The sequence below is a fragment of the Poecile atricapillus genome, chromosome 12 (genome assembly GCF_030490865.1).
Source record: "Poecile atricapillus isolate bPoeAtr1 chromosome 12, bPoeAtr1.hap1, whole genome shotgun sequence".
Lineage (NCBI taxonomy): Eukaryota > Metazoa > Chordata > Aves > Passeriformes > Paridae > Poecile > Poecile atricapillus.
Genome location: NC_081260.1, coordinates 13,015,949 through 13,034,583, shown reverse-complemented (window position 1 = coordinate 13,034,583; position 18,635 = coordinate 13,015,949). Strand labels below are relative to the sequence as shown.

General features: G+C 43.3%; 1 protein-coding gene across 1 annotated transcript in view; it reads left to right on the top strand.

Moving 5' to 3' along the window:
* The window catches only part of GPC4 (glypican 4), a 67,280-nt gene extending 49,817 nt beyond the window's left edge, over positions 1 to 17,463 (top strand). The window contains exons 4-9 of the mRNA XM_058847870.1: positions 5,038 to 5,203; positions 10,887 to 11,017; positions 11,284 to 11,430; positions 11,831 to 11,967; positions 14,146 to 14,321; positions 15,150 to 17,463. Of these exons, the coding sequence (XP_058703853.1) occupies positions 5,038 to 5,203; positions 10,887 to 11,017; positions 11,284 to 11,430; positions 11,831 to 11,967; positions 14,146 to 14,321; positions 15,150 to 15,358 (966 nt within the window). The 3' untranslated portion in view covers positions 15,359 to 17,463. The remainder of the gene's footprint in view (positions 1 to 5,037; positions 5,204 to 10,886; positions 11,018 to 11,283; positions 11,431 to 11,830; positions 11,968 to 14,145; positions 14,322 to 15,149) is intronic.
* The last annotated feature ends 1,172 nt before the right edge of the window (positions 17,464 to 18,635 follow it).

Sequence of the window (18,635 nt, the reverse complement as noted above, 5' to 3'; positions counted from 1 at the left end):
GGGGAAGACAAGCATGTGAATGTTAAGACTGAGCCGCTCGAGTGCCTGGCGGTGTGGTTCTCAGGAGCTCTGCTTTTCCTCTTGGCACTGTCACATCTGGAGTGGGGGGAGCTCGCTGTAAGGAGGAAACTCAGCATAAATGTACTCTTGAACTTTTCCTTGCATGAGATAACACTGCAGCAGACATGGCTGGGGATAGCAAGTGTTGAGACACTCTCAGTTCCCAAAATCACTCCTAAAAGTGTTCCCTTATGCAAGACCTCAGAGGACCAAATCTGTGGTGGAACCAGATGCTGTCTAAATTATTAATGTTCTAGCATCAGGCCAGCAAAATTGGTTAAATGCGTAGTTAATTCCAAAACACTTTCATTGGAATATTTGGGGTGGGGAAGCAAACCAGGAGCCTTCCAAATGATGTTCTGCCTCAGTGAGCTGAACGTCAGGACCAGTGTGTGCCAAGATGATGTTCTTGCACAACACTGAGAGGAAAAAAATGATGCAAGTAGAGTTGTGTTGGTCCCAAAAATTGATGATTGCTCACTTGTTTAAGATGATTGCTCACCTAGAGCATCTCACAGGCAGCTTGAGAGTGTGTTTTTGAAATCATCTTTCCATGTCACTGGGAAGTTACTCATTCAGTCTTTTAGCCAGTATTGCTGTCATTCTTTTTTTTTTTTTTTTTTTTGCAAAGAAAGCACAATATAAAACAAAAGTAATTTCATTACATTTATTTTCAAATTGTTTGATTTCTGTTTTCTGGCAGCTGTGCTGCTGGCATGGCAATGCTGTTGTTGTGCAAGCACGGAAAATAAGAAAGCCTGGGTTATCAGTGTTATTATAAATAGTTATTAAAGCTGACAGGATTTTAAATGTTATTATTAACATTCTTAATGTTAACTTGAGGGTAGAATGAGAGAATGTAATGTAGCTCTGGCTGTCTGACAGCTGGTGGGGGCTCCCTGCAGGACTGTCCATGGTTGGAGTTCTGTCATCTTTCCTCAGCTATTCCTTGCCTTGGGAAGGAGATGAAAAAGAATCTGGTTGCTTCTCTGAGCTTTATCTGCTTGCACAGATCAGCTTCTCTTGAGTTTTGGTGGTTTTGTGGTAACCTGTGAATAAGGCATTGCATCCATAGGTGTGTACTGTAGTGGTGATGTTTCTACCAGAGGAATGCATCCAGCTGTAATTGCCAGCAAGTTGGAAAAGGCAAAGGATGTAACAGTTTCCCTCATGTGAAACTCTGAAATGGGATGGGTATGACAAGGTAGAAGGAAAAACAGATTTTATTATGCCACAAGCATGTAATTTTTACAGGAACATGATTTTACCTTCACCAGTTGATATCGTTAGCCCAACAAATGTGATACAGAATGTTTGCATTAAGCCCTGAGTTGTTTGCTTTTCACTTAATTTTTGTAAATTGTGTGCAAATCTGTATTTTTAAGGAGCAAGTTTGATACGAAGATTGGTGCCAAAACACATCTGTTAGCAGCTTTTAATCTTCACGTTTGACAAAGCGTATAGATATGGACAAATTGTAATTTACATGATGAAACCGCAGGGTGATGGATTGCTGCAGTGGCGTGGAACGCCACGGAAAGGAAATAAATTTCACAAGATAAAAGGAGGGGACTGGAGTGCATTTACTTCTATCAGAAGCTTTTGCAGGCTATGTGCACTGCAGCTACTACTACCTGGGCTCAAATCTACCAGAGTAAATCCCCTCCAGCAAATAAAGCTTTCTTTGGTACTCTGCTTTATTAGGAAGGAGATTACTTGGTTTGAGGGTCATTCTAGAGTACAGTTTGAATGAACTTGAGTTGCTTTCCAAGATAAACACAACCCCAGAACAAAGCATATCTTGGTTTACTGTTACATACAATGGCGTTTTAAGAGCTTGCACCTGGCGTGGCAGGGCCAACATTAAAAGCTTGTGAAGAATTGCCAATGCAACATATGGCACACCCCACTGACAGAGCCAGAGCTGGTCTGGACTGGGTACGGGCCCCATGCCAGGGGTTAAGGTTTTCCTTGCAGTGATACTCAGCAGTTAAGCATTTATCACTGTTGTAACGAGGTGTAATTGCTCATGGTCTTCCCCAAAACTCTCTCTTAGAGTGATCTCTGATTGTGCCTTCCTGTTGCTTTTTGACACCATAAAATGCCAGCTCTAGACTGATCAATTTGCCCATTATCTTCCTCTTTACCTGCGACTGTATTACACCCTAACAGCTTCCCTGTGGGTTACATCCATCAGTAGCAGGGCTCAGCTTGGCAGTCACTGCAGGCTGGGGTTTGTCTTTTCCATCTCCCCTTTGTGATCACTCTCTGCTCAGCTCTGTGCAGGACTCAAACCTATGTGGGGAAGGAAGCGAAACCTCTCTTGCTTTAAAATCGTCCCGTGTCTTTGCTTAAAGGACCTAATCCAAATGACCATTGCATATTGCCTGCTGTGGAATGCAGGAAAGCAGCTTCAGTTTCCCCTGCATCTGCTGGGATTTTACTAGGATCAATCCCTATGGAATATCAAAGCGGGGGATGCTGCAGGGCTGCAGCCGCTCAGCACTCATGGAGAGAGGTGGGAACCTAAGATGGGAAGGGGATGGTCACAGCTCTGCCGGGGGGGTTTTGCTGCATGCTGCCATGCAATCCCTTTCATAAGGCTGCAGTGTTAGGGTTGGGGAATCCTCCTGCTCCTCTTCCACTTCAAACTGCTCTAGTCTGGCTTGTGCTATCGACATTATCCTAATTTTTCTTTCTGAGGAGGATGCAGAGCACTCCTTTGAGGGCTAACAGTGCCTTGTGGATGGCCAGGATCAACTGATAAGCCTCTGGACTTAGCATGGAGGTCCTGTCACCTACTGCTGAATGACACAGGAAGGGATTTTTATCAGAGAAACAGCTAAACTACTAAACTTGAGCGTCCTTCAGAGCTCGTCTCTGGGTGCGAGATGTTATTTAGTTCCCCCCGCCACTTTTTTGTTGTGCAAGGACTGCACCATCTGGATAGCAGATGATACCTTTACATTTGTCTGTTTCCAGTTTTCCAACTATAAATCATCTGATTTAGCTGGTTTCTGTTGCTTGAGCTCTTAGTATTTGATCCAGCTCTCCTTTAAAGCCATGCTGTCCCAATAGGGAGCCTTCTGCTGGGACTCCTGCTCCCACTGTGCCTTCCAAATATATATATATATCTAGAATATAAAATGTATATATGCAGTGGAGCATCTGATTCAGATTCCACAGCCACCACAAACAGCTTTCTACGTGGATTCTCCTTCTCAGCCAGACAGGCTCTTTGCGGACAAAAGAAGGGTAAAGTGCAATCTGATGAACATTGCTGGCCAGCCAAAATCCAGCACTGAGCTGCATCAGCTGTAGAAAATTGTTCTTCTGTCTCTCTAACCAGTTCACTTGCCTGTTGAAAAGAAACCGTGGTTTTTCTGGAGTTGTCAGAAACACAGCAGTCTTTATCTGTCATCTCTTTCTATAAGAAATGAGGGTTTGAAAAATTTGCTGATGTTATTAGCAAAGCCAGCCTGATTATGTAATGCTTTTTTTTTTGTTTGTTTGTTTTTGTTAAAATCTGTTGCCTCCTAATTTCATGGGTTGTCAACAAGTTTTTGAACTAGAAGGTTAGGCTTAGTTTCTCCACAGTCCTTACACTGAGATGGGCAATAGTAAGGTTCTCAGCATATATGTGGTACCAGATCTTCCTCATGTACATTTATCTCCACTTAGTTTTATTGTCCTCTCTGCCATGAAGTCAGTTCCCAAACCTCCAGCACGTAACATGTGAAGGCCATCCACATCTCCACCTGTTTGTGTTGAGGGACTTTGCTCTTTCTCAGGGATCCATTTGTGTCTCCTCCAGCACAGTCTTGGATCACAGCCTCTTTAGAGCACTTCCCCAAACTCCTTACAAGGAGTCTCAGGTGCATTGTTTAAAACACCAGACACCACTTCTGTTTTGTCAGTGCATCACTGATTGCATCTTAATTCTCTATTTTCATGTGAGGCTAATTAACATTTAAACTTACTCTCGAGGGACCTTCTCTATTCAGTGCTTGAGATGGGCCCACCGTGTGGTCGGGATGGAGCTAATGCTCCTTGGACTGGCTGGATGGAAATGGTTTCAATGAATGTTTTGAAGCTGGGCCAGAGAGTGAATCAAACATGAATGACCATGAGTCACTTTGGAAATCAGCCCTTTTGAGGGCTCAGGGGTGACGTGCCTGCTGCAGACAGCTCCGCTCGCACGCCCAGCGGCTGCACTGCAGCTTTGAGGGTCCTCCCGGCTTGTCCTCAGCTGCAGGGTTGTAGCTGCCACCTCCTTCGGGTGTGGGGAATGGCGTTACTGAGCGTGATGAGTGCTGAGTATAAATGAACCCGGGTATCTGTCATGTAAATGCTGTGTTGAGGGACTTGAATGTGATATAAAGGAGCTGGCCTCTGTGCTGGGGAGCCCTGCTGGGTGATTGTCCAGAAAGAGCCACAGCCCTGCTGAGGAGGTGGGCATATACTCCCAGTGGGTTTGGTACAGGAATCGTGTCAGACATGCCATATTGACATACTGCTTTTTCCTGAAAAATCCCAGCATCATCATCTTTAGCATGTGTTTGCAGCAGGGCTCAGAGAATGCAGCTTTGTCTGACATCTTTTGACTTGGGTGTATTTTACTGCCTTTCCTGAGCTTGACTGGTGCTGCCTGTCCCCTTAGGGTGCCTGTCCTTGCAGCCCTGGGAGGGTTCCCACATCATACAGGGTGTACTGCATGGTACAAATAATGTTTTGCAGAGATGGGGGCTGTCTATGTCCCCTGGAGTGGCAGATACACCCAAGGAGGTGAGCCAGAGCCTTTCATCTGTTCCCCAGATCTGTGGACCATATAAGCAGGGACCAGATGGCGATGGCTGACCCCTCTACGTCTCTTCTGCACATCTCTGTCCCATTCATCTTGGGGTAAATGTGTGGGGTTTTTTGCTTTGGTGATTGAGGGCTAATTTTCTTGTCCTTTTGTTTTTTTCTCTCATAAAGGTAAACCCCACGCCGCAGGGTACGCGAGCGCTGCTGAAAATGATGTACTGCCCACACTGCCGAGGTCTGGTGTCAGTAAAGCCCTGCTACAACTACTGCTTTAATGTCATGAGAGGCTGCTTGGCCAACCAAGGGGACTTGGATGCCGAGTGGAATATCTTTATGGGTAAGGCAATATGGGTTTAAACCGCATGTAGGTCTGCACTGATACTGTGTCCCTCACCTGAACAGCATTGTGAGTGGCTGTGCTGAGCTGTAGCAGGTTTTTCAGGTATCTGGGTATCTGTGATGGGTATCTTTTCCTTCCACACCTCTCTTTACAGCACACATTTTGCCATTCACATTAACCTCTAAATAAATGAGAATGTTGTACCAGTGACTTCTGTTACATTAAGCTTTAGGAGGATGGAGGTGGCATGGGCTTGTAGGCTTGGAATGTTTCTTCTTGCTGGACCAAGCATGCGTGCAAGCTGGTTTTTCTATGCTACTTACACCATGTTGTCACCATACAGCTGTCCTTCCTGAAGTCAGTAGAAGTCAGTTTTCTCCTTCAGCAGCTTGGGAGTCTCCTTGCCAGCCACAAAGAGCTTTGGGAAAAGCCAGTAGGCCTGGATTTTACACTAAAAAATTGAACAGGACATGTCTGAATCTGTTTTTAAACAGCTCATTTGGTGCTCGTCCACCATCCTTTTGCAATGTCAGGAGGTCTTGCATGACACTGTTCTGTGCTTGTACTCATTATCATTCAATACATAAAATTTACACTGAAATGTTAAATTCTACCTTGGGTCAAGGCTCATCAGAATTGACAGTGCATCACATTTTGGGGCACAGGCAATAGATAATGTTAAATGTTTTCATTTGTGCTGCTTTTCCAGGAATTTTGATTTATCTGTGATTGAGCATCCTTTGGGAGCAGTCACTTCACTCTAGTTAATGTGTGATGAAGTGCACATATAAAGTATCTGCTGCTACTGAAAATGCTGTGGTACTCTTCCCATTCCACTCATGAAAAAAAAAAGATTGTTAGAAAGAAAAGATTTTTGTTTCACTAAGTTGCAAGATTTAAAAAAAAAAGAAATTGCTGCTAGCTGACATTTCAGGCTACATTTATGTCTTAGAACTTTCTTTCCTCTGTTTTGTGCACTGGATTTTCACTTTGCTGCCCATGCCAACTGAATGTGTGCAGGATGTTGTTTTTGGAAGGCAATTTTTTGTGTGTGTATTCCATATAGGGAGCTGAATGTGACACTAAATTGGGTTTCCAAGTAATTCTCTGTGAGGCTGACACCCCCCCCCACCGCCTCAGTCCTCACAGCCATCCTTCTCATGAGAATATTAAGTATTTCAACTACAATTGTTGCTGAAATAGCTCAAAGCCAGGAGACTTGCAAACATCTAGTCCAAGTAGAAAAGAAGAATCTCATGAAAGGGAAGGGCATAATGCCAGAAAACAGACAAAAGCACAAGCAGCTAATTGCTGTAGGTGGTATGCGGCTAAAAACGAACCTCGGGACAAGCCGGTGAGCCCTGTCACACGAGACTGATCAGGGACTGCCTACAATAATTAAGATTATTAAACAAGACAAAATAAATACATGTGATTCCAGGTCAGAAGCAGAGCTTTCTTCTTGTGGTGCTTCCTTCCCAAAAGGTTTCTTGCTCGCTCATTACTTAAGTATGGTATTAAGCTTCATTACATTTATTGGCAGTATTTGATTGGTTCTTGCACTTTGTGTTGATGGTTGCAGTGGAGTACAGATACAGAAAACTTAAGCTATGCTTTCTTTAGGCAATTTAATAAGTGAACAGGTGCTGGTTATGTTCCAGACTTTGGTTTCTCTCTCAGTTTGCAACTCGAGACAAATTAAATATATCTGGTGTTTAGGGCTGGGCGTATGCCACAAGTATCTTGTGTGTGTGTTTAAAGGTTTAAATAATTAAAGAAATAACACCCAAAAAAATTCCCCCCAAACCATCTCACAAAATCCCAAAAACCCATCTCCACGGTCCCATTGAGATTTTGCATAATCAGTTTAAGTGCCAAGTTATGTTAATGATTTATTATGAGTCAAAAGCAGATTTTGAATCTATCAAATAAATTTAAAAATAGTTAAATTAAAGAACTTGTAGCAAGTGCTGCAAGTCTATATGAATGTGGGTGCATGTGAAATACTCATTTGTGTGTGTACTGGGTCTATAAGTAAGTCAATTATGTAAAGCTGGGATGTAAAGTTTGTAGGTTTTTTGAGACAAGAAGACTTTGTAATTCCTTATTTCTCCAAAGTACCATTTAAAGCTGAGGAGTATGAAATAATGACCGAATTGTACTCTTTTCTCCCCTTTAACTATCTAAATTATTTCTCCCTCTATTCCTGACACAATTGTACACCAATTAGACAGGGGTATACTTTGTTTCAAACAGGCTGTTGGGGGGTTGGAGCTTTCCTGAATGAACAGTGTTAATCTCCAGTGCCTTTTCATGATTTTTTTTTCTCCACAAAGGTTTACTCTGCTCAAAGATGTCGAATTCAGGCTCCATATACATATCTGGAGTACTACTTTGTGTGCAAAGAATTTTTCACCCCCCCCACCCCCTCTAAAAAAAAAAAAGAAAAAAGATTGTAGTTAATGAATGGTCAAGGTCTTCCCCCTCCTTCCTTCCCCTTTTAAATCAGATCTTGGGGTTAAGACTGAAAACTGCCTTTTGTTCTTCAAGTCAGACAGTGAGGCTGAAGATGTGGGTTTCTGATTATTGGTGGCACAATGAGAAAGAATTGCTTTCCTTCATGAGAGCGAGGTGCTTTGTTGCCAAGGATTGTCTCAATGCCAGTAGCAAGGACAAATGTATGCAAGAGGAAAAGGGTCTTTAAGGGATGGTGCTAGATGGTGTGTCTTGGTTGTGGTTTTTTTTTTCACCTAAATCCACTTCTATTTCCCCATCACAGGGAGGAGAGACAGTCTTTGCCATGCTGTGTGTTTGTGGCCCGGGTACATTTTTCATTCTGCCAAAGTTGGGTTTTTTGTGAAGCAAAGCCGAGCCATTTCACTGAGGCTTACAAATATCATTTGCTTTGCACGAGAGCTGGGGAAAATTCTTGTTATTTGTAATCAACTCCTCTCTCCTCCCCATAATGGAAAAATTCTGAGTTGCTCAGAACTCATCTCCCAGATGAGATGAGGAGGTTCCTGGAGCAGGAGCCTCCCCTCCTCCGGGCAGCAGTGCTGGCAGTGCCCTGAACCCCAGCCAGCCTTAGCAACATCAGATGGGGCTGCCCGAGGGAGCCACTGCTCGGCACCACTGCTGTGGGGACACCAGCCAGCTCCTGGTGGGAGGTAAAAGTCTGCAGGATGCTTCCAGAATCAAAACTGTGGATGAGGCAGAGCTCCCCCCCTCCAGAGCCCTTGCTCCTCCCCACCCCTTTCTAATGAAAGTTTATTTCGTTTAGTGTTCTTTGCCAGTATCAATCCCAACTCCAATTACTACTTTCCTTATCTTTTCTCGCCAGCTTTGGCAGCTCTGCTGGAGGCCGAATGCATTTTCTCTATCGGCAGTCAAAGCAGAGGCTGCATTCCTGGGCTGTGATACATGGAATGCCATGGCACCCCTGCTAACAAAGGACCCAATTCGCTCTACATTCCCATGGTCTTGTGGATGGCCTGCCCGGCTCAAAGTTTACAAAGATGCCAAACAGCCAGAAGAATTGGGGTTTATGTTTCCTTTCAGTCTTTCACAAACACTTTATTGATCTGTGGCCTTTCCTGGCCACTCAGAGAATTAAGTAGTTACAAAATGGAATGATTTTTCTTTTTTTAAAAAAAAAAACCAAAACCCTGTGCATTTTGTGTGTTTTATTATCTGTCTATTCATAATATTTTTATTTGAAATGAGCGGCTTCCTCCACACTACACTGGGATGTTCTTTATGCGCGTGAAAAACCCCAAAAGCTTTGACAATGATGAACACATTTAAGTTGTGCTCCACTTGTTTACAAAAGTCTCCATTTGGTGGCACATCAAAAGCATTTTTCTCTCCTCCGGCACAATGGTATATTCATGCTAGCAGTCATTACTCAGAGATTTGAAGCATCACTTTATTGGAGCCCACCACAATACAGTCTAAGAGTCTTTGTTTCATTTGTTATTACCGTCCCCCCCCTTTTTTTTTTCTTTTTTTTTTTTTTTTTTTTAAATGGATTTAGTTCAGACCTGTTTGTAGTCCCTGACGGTGAAATTCCAGCCGTGCCCTGCAAACAGCTCTGTCACTGATGCTGGTGGTGTATGCTGCAGAGTGAGGGCCTTTCCTGGGGCCTCCAGCACCACCAGGACTCACTTCCTAAACACCCACACCTTGGTGGAGCTGAGTGAGTGAGAAGGGGTTAATTAATTACAGTTCTTTAACTAACACCCAGCAAATCGTTAGAATACTGAGTTTTCTTTAAAAACTGGATTTACAGGCTAGGAAGGCATCTGCAATTCATGTTGGGGTTATGGTGTTGGATTATTGTTATAATTGTTGTGTTTTGTTGTTTTTATTAATAATAATAATAATGTTACATATGCAAATAGTTGCATATTTTTCATCATTTGTGGTTTTTTAATGTAGTTTATTTAACATGATTTGGGCACTAAGGCAGAGCTATTACTAAATTGTTCAGTATGTAGAGTTTCTTTATAGAGCTTTAACATATAGCCAGAGCTCACAGAAGTTTTCTGTTTGTGCAAAGTACCTTCTGCACTTAGGAGGAGGATGAATGTCATGAGAAAGATTAATAGACTGAGTGTGAAACGCCCATTTCTTGTTAATGGAAGGGACCAGGCATATCTTAGGAGCAGGGAGGAGCTCCTTGGGGCCAGAGGGGCTGTTCTGTCCTCATCACTCAGGCTAGGAAAAATTGAAGAATTAGATGCAACTGGAAAAAGATGAGTTTGTGGCAGAGCATCATGAAATGATGCAGGAGAGGAGACCAGCAAATACTTTGGGGTTGAGGGACCACAGTGAAAGCTAACAGTAAATTAAAGTTGTGATGGGTGAGAAGAGACAAGAGCTTAGTGCCAGGTATATTCCTGGAGGCACCTTGTAAGGGAGAACCAGAGAGAGGGTTTAAATGCAGTGCAGGGTGAAAGCCTTAATGACAGTAATAATTTCCCAGAGGAAGTAGTGGATGGTCCAAGTAGCTGCTGTGTTTAATGATGCATTTGATGAGGACATGCATGTCGGCACAGGAGGAGTGACCCAGTGTTGGCTGAGAGACTTTCCATCTCCCCTTGCTTAGAGTGTCAAATACATCATGAGTGCACAGCATTCACCCTGCTCTCACACAGAGTCCCTCCCTTATGCAAATTATCCATATAATTCTAGGAGTCGCAGTCCTTTGGCTTCCCCAGGCAGGAAAATTCCTGTAGCTGTCCATAAGGGAAAGATGGTATCAAGGATTATCTTGGACCCTTGCATGTTGGTGCCTTGTGCTCAAGACCAGCATGAGGAAGATGATGGCTTTGGAAGCAGTGTTGAAAAACAAATGACACAAGGCAACCTTTAATAAATGAGCATGGAAAGGAGAGTGTTAGTAATGCTTGTTCTGATGGGAGGAGCTGATTACAGGCTGCTGTTGGCAGGCTGTGATGGCTTTTGATGTCCGTGAGCCTGTGGTTTGGTGCTGGCAGCATCTAAGTGTCTGGTGAAGGTGTAGGCTCTGGGAACCGAGCAAAATGTTTCCTGGAGATGTATGCTGGTCAGAGGTGACACTGCAGTGGTTAATGTCCATGTGCTCAAACTGTTATCCTTCTTAACTCTTACTCCTGAAGCTCCTCCATTAAAAACCTTCATTTTTCTCTCTGTATGTTAGATTCGATGCTGCTGGTAGCAGAGAGGCTGGAGGGACCTTTCAACATTGAGTCTGTCATGGACCCCATTGATGTGAAAATTTCAGATGCGATCATGAACATGCAGGAGAACAGCATGCAGGTGTCTCAGAAGGTAAATGAGCCAAGAGGACGCTTGAGTTTTTTTATTTAATGTGTTTTATTTCCCTATTCTTGTCAATATGTGTTTTCTTGAATGCCCTTTCAAATATATATACATATGTATACATATGTATACATATGTATACATACGTATACATATACAATATGTACATATATATACAATAATGCATTATTTTGGGCAGATACTGCGTTGGACCCTGGAAGATGGAAGCTCTTGTTGCCTCTTATTTCATAAAATCCTTTCCTTCTCTCCCATAGGTTTTCCAGGGATGTGGCCAGCCAAAAACACTTGCCCAAGGCCGGACTGCTCGCTCTGTCTCTGAAAGTAGTTTCAGTGCTCGTTTCAGACCCTACAACCCAGAGGAGCGACCAACAACAGCTGCTGGCACGAGCTTGGACCGACTGGTGAGTGTCTGTTCCTGCTGGTGCCACACAGGCGCTTCATACTCTGGTACCACAGTGTATAATTTACCATTTTTAATTGATAGGCTTTCTTAATATTCCTTGGCTGTCTTAAAACTCTCTAAGGGGTGTAATCTGTCCATAGCTCTAGACATTAATTACCTCAATGCTTCTATGTCAGAGGAGTGCCTGTGTTAAAAGCTTGGCTTATGAATAATATGTGTTTGAGGAGCAGTGTTTAATTTTGTATTAAAAAAGTAAATCAACCATCAAAACTCACAGCCTGAAGATCTGGCCTGTACACGTCTGTTGTGATAAAAAATACCTTCCCAACTTCACTTTTACTGAGCATTTGGTATTCTGGATTATGTCTTGTGTTCTTTTTTTTTCTTTTATTTAATAGGTTACTGATGTGAAAGAGAAGCTGAAACAAGCCAAAAAATTTTGGTCATCTCTCCCTGGCAACATTTGCAATGATGAAAAGATGTCTGTAGGCACTGTCAATGAGAACGAGTGCTGGAACGGGAGCGCCAAGAGCAGGTTTGGTGGTGCTGTTGCCCCTGGTTAACTCTTTCCCTCTCACCCCAGACTGTCCTGTGTCCTGACACTTCTCCCTGAGCCCTTCTCTCCTACAGGAGTGATCCCAGCTCACCCAAGACAGGCTGCTGCTATTGCCCCTTTAGTTTTTGTAGATGGGAGAGCTGGAATGTAGCACCAAAGTGTTGTCCAACTTCTATGTGGGAGTTTCTTTTAGAGGAGGGAACAGAGCACAGATACCCAAATAGGTCATCTCTCCTTGGACTTAGGCCCCTTACTAGTTGTTTGTGGAACTGGGGAGATGATCTGTACAAAATCCTGTATTGCAGCCACAGAGCAGAGGTGCTTGTGTTGTCTGACAATGCTGTTGCCCCAGTTCCCCCAGTTGGTGTTTCCACCAGGAACTGGTTTCTTTGTTGAGCAAGGACAGGGGTGATGGAGGTTGGAGACCTCCACTGCTGAGGTCAGTGGCACAAGAGAGCCAGTGGTTACATTCACACTTTATATGGAAAAAAAGAGTTACAAAACTCTCTCTTTTTTTTCTTTCTTTTTTTTTTTTTTTTTCTTGTAAGGAAGAAATTGCCAACACATGAGTAAGCCAGAGTTTTTCTGTCATATGGTTTATGTAACTGTTTTACTTTTATTTTGGAAATAAAAGTTTCTTTTTTTTTTTTTTTTCTGTTTGCTTACTGAGGAAATAAGCACAATCCAAGATGTTACATTAAAAAAAGCAGTTGTCTGGGGTTTTCCAGCAGTTTTTCTAAGTAATAGGAGGTTCTGCTCTTGATAGTTTTGGGCCACAGCACTAAGCCAGACCTCATAATTTTGCACTGTTTTGTGTGTGCCTAAAACTCTGCTATACTTTGCTAGGGTGATGTTTTGGGTGTATGTGACAAGAAATGGCTCTGCCTCCTGAAATTGTGTTTATCAGCAGCTTCTAGGGGCTTTTCATAGCAGATACCCCCAGTGCGTGCAGGGACACCAGTGTCGAGGAGAGATGGAGACTTGGCAAGGAGACAGGGCAGGCTGCATATCTTATGTGGGTTGGACAAGATAATTTGCTTTACTGTTTTCTCCATTACTCCAATAAGGCAGAAGTTCAGTAGTCTTCCTCTCTTTGGTCTCAGACTTCTTTGAAACATATATTGATCACAAATAATAACAAAACTGTCATTACCAATTATCACTGTCATTGTCACTCCCATATATATAGGACAGGGTTTGAGTATGCTTTTCAGAGAATGCTTACATCTCACTGCCCAGTGTCCAGGATCAGTAGACTGTGCTAAAGGCTTTTCTCTCTCTTGTAATACTGATGTTGGCATCATAACTAAGAAAAGTAGTGTTCTCTTCTGTTAAACTGATCTTTCTAGCAAGCCAGGTAATTGGAGGAGAGGGGAATGTGTCCTATCCCTGCTGTAGAAGATGATACTCCAAATACCTGTGTCAGGAAATGCAATCTGTTGGGTTTTGTTGCTCAGTCTCTCTTTTAAACCAGGAGGCTGTACATGTATTCAGACCTGAGCATGTACACCTTCTGAAGCTGAGCATCTTGCCTCTCCCCTTCTCTGGTGTGTGGGGCTTCAGGATCTCATCTTCAGCATCACAGGTGTTTCTCTTGCTGGGGTTATTAGGGAAATTGCATCTCACGTCTGCGTGGTGAGAAGCACGCATTCAATATCCCAGCTTGATGGTTAAGGTGCAATACTCAAAGCCAGAATGACACTCTTGCCTCCAACAGTTACTGTAGGTTTCTGTGGGATAACTATGATCTCCAAGGTTGTGTTCCCAAAAGTGTCATCTAACTGGCATCAAGGCATCTCAGCACCATGTATTGCTCTGTAGCCAGCAGCAAGCTGATTTATGCTGTTGAAAGCTATTATTAATATAAACCCCAGATTTTTCTTTTCAAGTTGGGGAGAAAATTGTCATTCCCCTGCCCTTGTGGCACAGTGTAAATTAAAACAGTCCTTCATTCCACATGCTGTAGAGATTGCAGGGAAGGGAGATGGGGTAAGAAGGGCTGTGTGAGGTTTATCATGTGGAAAGAAGCTGTTGGGCTCAGAATATTACCTAGACTGAAAGCAGGGATGTCATTGCAGCGTTCCCATATTGTCATTCTTCAGCATGGGACCCTGCTGAGCTGCAGCTCTGGTACCAGCAGGAATGGTTTCTTTTCAGGTATGACTTTGCAGTGACTGGAAATGGCTTAGCAAGTCAAGTGAATAACCCAGAGGTTGAAGTCGACATTACCAAGCCAGACATGGTGATTCGCCGGCAAATCATGGCTCTGCGGGTGATGACCAACAAGCTGAAGAATGCCTACAGTGGGAATGATGTTGACTTCATTGACATAAGTATGTTTGCTGTTGTTTCCCTTTTGCTTTTTCTTTTTTCCCTTTTAATTGGATTTCATGGTAACACGGGTAGCTGGTTAAGCTTCAGCTGTGGGTGTGTTAGTGAGGAGGGTGGGAACCAGCCTCTCCAACAGGCTGTGTGAGGAGCAGTGTTCCCACAAAGCCATAGAATGGTTTGGGTTAGAAGGCACCTTTAAAGGTCATCTAGTCCAACACCCCTGCAATGAGCTGTCACATCATCTACTACATCAGGCTGCTCAGAGCCCCTTCCAACTAGCCTGACCTTGAGTCTCTCCAGAGATGGGGTACCTACCACCTCTCTGGGCAGCCTGTGCCTCAGAGTTTCACCACTCTCATCATAAAACCATTTCTTCCTTATATAAAATCTAAATCTAGTTTCTTTTAGTTTAAAACCATTACTCCTTGTCTTAATGCAGCAATCCCAGCTCTCTCAGTCTGTCCTCATAGAAAAGGTCTTCAGCCTCTGAGTGTTTCTGTGTCCTCCTCTGTCCTCCAGCAGATCCTTCCTATGCTGGGGGTCCCAGAGCTGGATGCAGTGCTCCATGTGGGGTCTCATGAGTGGACTAGAGGGGGCGAATCCCCTCCCCTGACTTGCTGCTCACAGTGCTTTTGATGCAGCCCAGGATGTGGTTGACTTTCTGGGCTGCACCCCATCGCCCAGACGTGATGACTGCACACAGAAATCACATTAACCAGGGGACCCACACTTCCCTCTCATAAACACCAGAACAGCCCCACTCTTGCCTTTTCCCCATGATGCCTTGTGCAGCCAGCAGAGGAGGACAGCAGGTGTGTTTGTTTCCCCAGGTGAGGAGAGCAGCGGGGAGGAGAGCGGCAGCGGCTGTGAGCTCCAGCAGTGCTCCCCGGAGTTCGAGTTCAACGCCACCGAGGTCACTGGGAGCTCCAACAAGAGTGACAAGACCGTGAACACTTCTGCTGCCACCAGAAGCGGTCTATCACAAGCAGCCTTGCTCCTTAGCATTTTGTTCTTGGCCATGCAAAGACAATGGAGATAATTGTGCAGCATAGGGGGAGGGGAAAAGACTTTTATTATCAGAGGTAGAAGGCACCTGCTTTCACTTTTATACCATCTAGAGACTTTGCTTTTTAAGTTAATGGACAACAGTGTACAGTTTTTACTATGTTGCCACTGGTTTTAAAGATACTGATTGTTTTTTTCCCTTGCTATCCTGGGAATAACAGGAACGGGAAGTACCAGTCTATCCCGTTCACCAAGAGTCCATGTTAGAGGTGGATAACAAAAATGTATATACAAGCCTGTAGTTAGCTCTGCATTTGTGTCTTTATCACTTCTTTTTTGTTTTGTTTTGTTTTTTTCTTTTACTGTATTTCTTATGAAAACAAAAACCCCAGGGTCTTCTCTTGGCCTGTAACAAGTATGTGTTTCTGAAATGAGAAATATCTGTACAGAAGCAGGTTTTATTTATCATGTTATCTTATGAGGAAAAAATAATTGCCCAACAAGCAGAAAATGTTTCATGTAGTTAACTTCCCATTTATCCACATTATGTTAGTTGCCTTATTTGGAGAGAAGTGGAAGTCATTTGTCTTCATTATGCGGTAAAAACAGAAGGTGAAGGCAGAACTGGTCATCGTGCCAAGGGCCCCGTTTGCATAGGGCATTCATGCCAGGAGCAGGTTGTGCTCGCTTTACAGGAGGTTTGGTTGAATTGGAAGGGACTACAGAGAATTCCCATTCTGCAGACGCTGAGAAGAGTTGTCGTTTGTTCCCCGGGATCCTTGCAATTAGCTGTAACTCCTGTGGGTCAGTTCCCAACGTGCATCCCCCATGGGAATGAGGCATTAAACTTGTTCAGTTGGAAACAACTTGTCGTCTTGCAGATCCAAAAGCCAACATGTGTCTTGTCTGCACGTTTGTTAGCTGAATGCTGGGTTCATTTTTTAACGGTTTCGGTTCTGGTTTTAAGGAATCCTGTGCGGGAGGGCAGGTGGGGAGGGGTTGGGTTTGTGTTTGTAACAGTTTTGTTCCCTCTCTGATGGGGGCAAGAGAGAAGGAGCGGGCACTGTTGCAGGTACATGGAAGCAGGAGCTGGGAGGGCTGAAGATGCCTCATTTTGGGTGTGTTTGGTCTCCTGAGACCTGATGCCCAGCACCTGTAGCTTCTCAGCACTACGTGAGACACCCTCCTCTCTCTACCTGTGTTTTTGGAGTTGGAACAATGTTGTGGTGAACAGCAACTCATGAATAAAAGAAATGTATATTTTTAAGAAAAGAGATGAAATAATTTTTGAAAGAGTTTAGCGAAAGCAACGTCTTTGGAAAGACTCAAAACTATTCTTCACGTCTCTTCCTGCTTTGGATAGCCTTTAGGTCTGGCTGGATGCCTGGATCTGGCCAGGAGAGCAATCCAGAGAGAAAAGGTCTGCTCTATTCCACCCATGTGTCCTAAAGGATAATTTTCTATTTTTATATTGAAGCATTAATTACTTGTTAGCTCAGGGTCAGCATTATACTCAACTTTATTTTCACACCAAATTTCTGCACAGCTATAAAGACAGAGTATTCTTGGCTGGTATAAATAATCCTGGAGGCTTAATTTTACTAGAAGTAGCCAGTTATTTATTAAAACATGATGTTACTAGAGTTAGGGATATTCTGGTTAGATTATTTTTCTTTAGAAAATAAATCATGGAACCATAAAATTGAAAAAATTATAAATTTATGTGTGGGAAAAAATGGATTGTAAATAGCTAAGTTGTCTTGCGAGGAACTGGAAAATGTGCTGATACTTAGAAACTACCTCAGTTCTGAGGAATTTCCTTTCTAGCTTTGAGTGCTATTGCATTTACTTGGTAGAAGTGAATCTGGTCTCCAATATGTAGCTGAAAGAGTTATCCCTATAGACCTTGTTAGATTGTTTTTAATTTAGAGGGTTGAACTACATCCAGCTGTTTTCTTTCAGCAAAGTTCCCTAACAAAGAGAATTTCTGAATTAAATATTGCTGATGGTTTCCATGACTTTTCCTGATTTGTTTGGTTTCATGGCATTTTCTGATTGCCCTTTAATTATTTAAATGGTTCTAGCCATTTGAATTTTAATCCTGAAATAAACAAACCTTAGATGCACTACCATTGTAAATATATCACAGTAAGGTCTGACTGGATAACCCTTCTGGCTCATACCCAGCTGGCAGGCCAGCAGAGTTAAATGAAGAAAAAAAAGAATAAAAAAAGTAAAACTTCTTCAGAGCTCTGAGATTGGTGGAACAAAAGCCCTTATGTTCAGAGCGGCTGCCTGCTCCAACATCTCCCTTCTCGGCCTAAGTGTTCATATGTAAGAAAGTTCCTTGTAAATTCTGGTTTTGAGTGTTTCTGCTGAGAAAACAAAAACACTTCTGAATTTATATTTATCGTTTTATAACTAATTGCTCACTAATTACTATTCTTTAGTTTGGTACAAGCCTCCAATGTAAAGACCTCCCATCAGTTTTAAGCGTGTCCAGTTGACTTTGTTAATAGCACAAGAGACTTTCCAGTTTATAAAGGACAGATTTGTCACCTGGGGCTGCAGGAAACAAGAGTAAACATCAATGTAGGACGATCAAAAGTTGTGTTCCTGCTTTTATTTTGTGTTTGTGTGTGAAGTTGGCTCTCTGACATGAGCTTGTAAACTAAACCATACGGGAAGGGATGAGACATGCTGCTCCCTTCGGGGAAGGCATGTGCTCCCCTCTTTCATATGTTTTTTGTTGGGTTTTTTTCCCATGTGATCAATGCCATTATGAACATGATTTAAAGAAAAATTCCCATATATAGAATTAATTATTAAAGTTAATGGAGCTGGTACGTGCGCTTCAAATGCAAAATGAAGCAGAAAGTTGGTGTCCTTGGCAGCATGGCAGCTGTCTCCCAAAGTGCTGGAATTAAAAGATCCAGCTCTTACTAGGACCTGTTTTAACAGCTCAGTGCCTGTCCTGAAATGGCTTCACAGGTGGCACGTGGAGGGGGAAAAGGAGAGCATGTGATGGGGCTGTGATCAGAGTCTCTGATTTTGTGCTGTGTTGGTGCCCCCCCATGTCAGGACAAATGGCCAGAGCAACAGGAGCAGTCTCCACACTCCAAGGCAGGGTCCTGCTCTTGTCCTGGCTGAGCCAACCTGTGTTTGTCCTCACAGCAAGGTGGTGTATTAATTCTGGAGGGTGCAACCTCTCGGAACAGTGGTCATTTCTTACACCAGATTGTGCTCTTGTTCCCATCACCAGCCCCTAATTGCTTTGATTGATGCCTGGCTGGACCAGGCAAGCCCTCTGT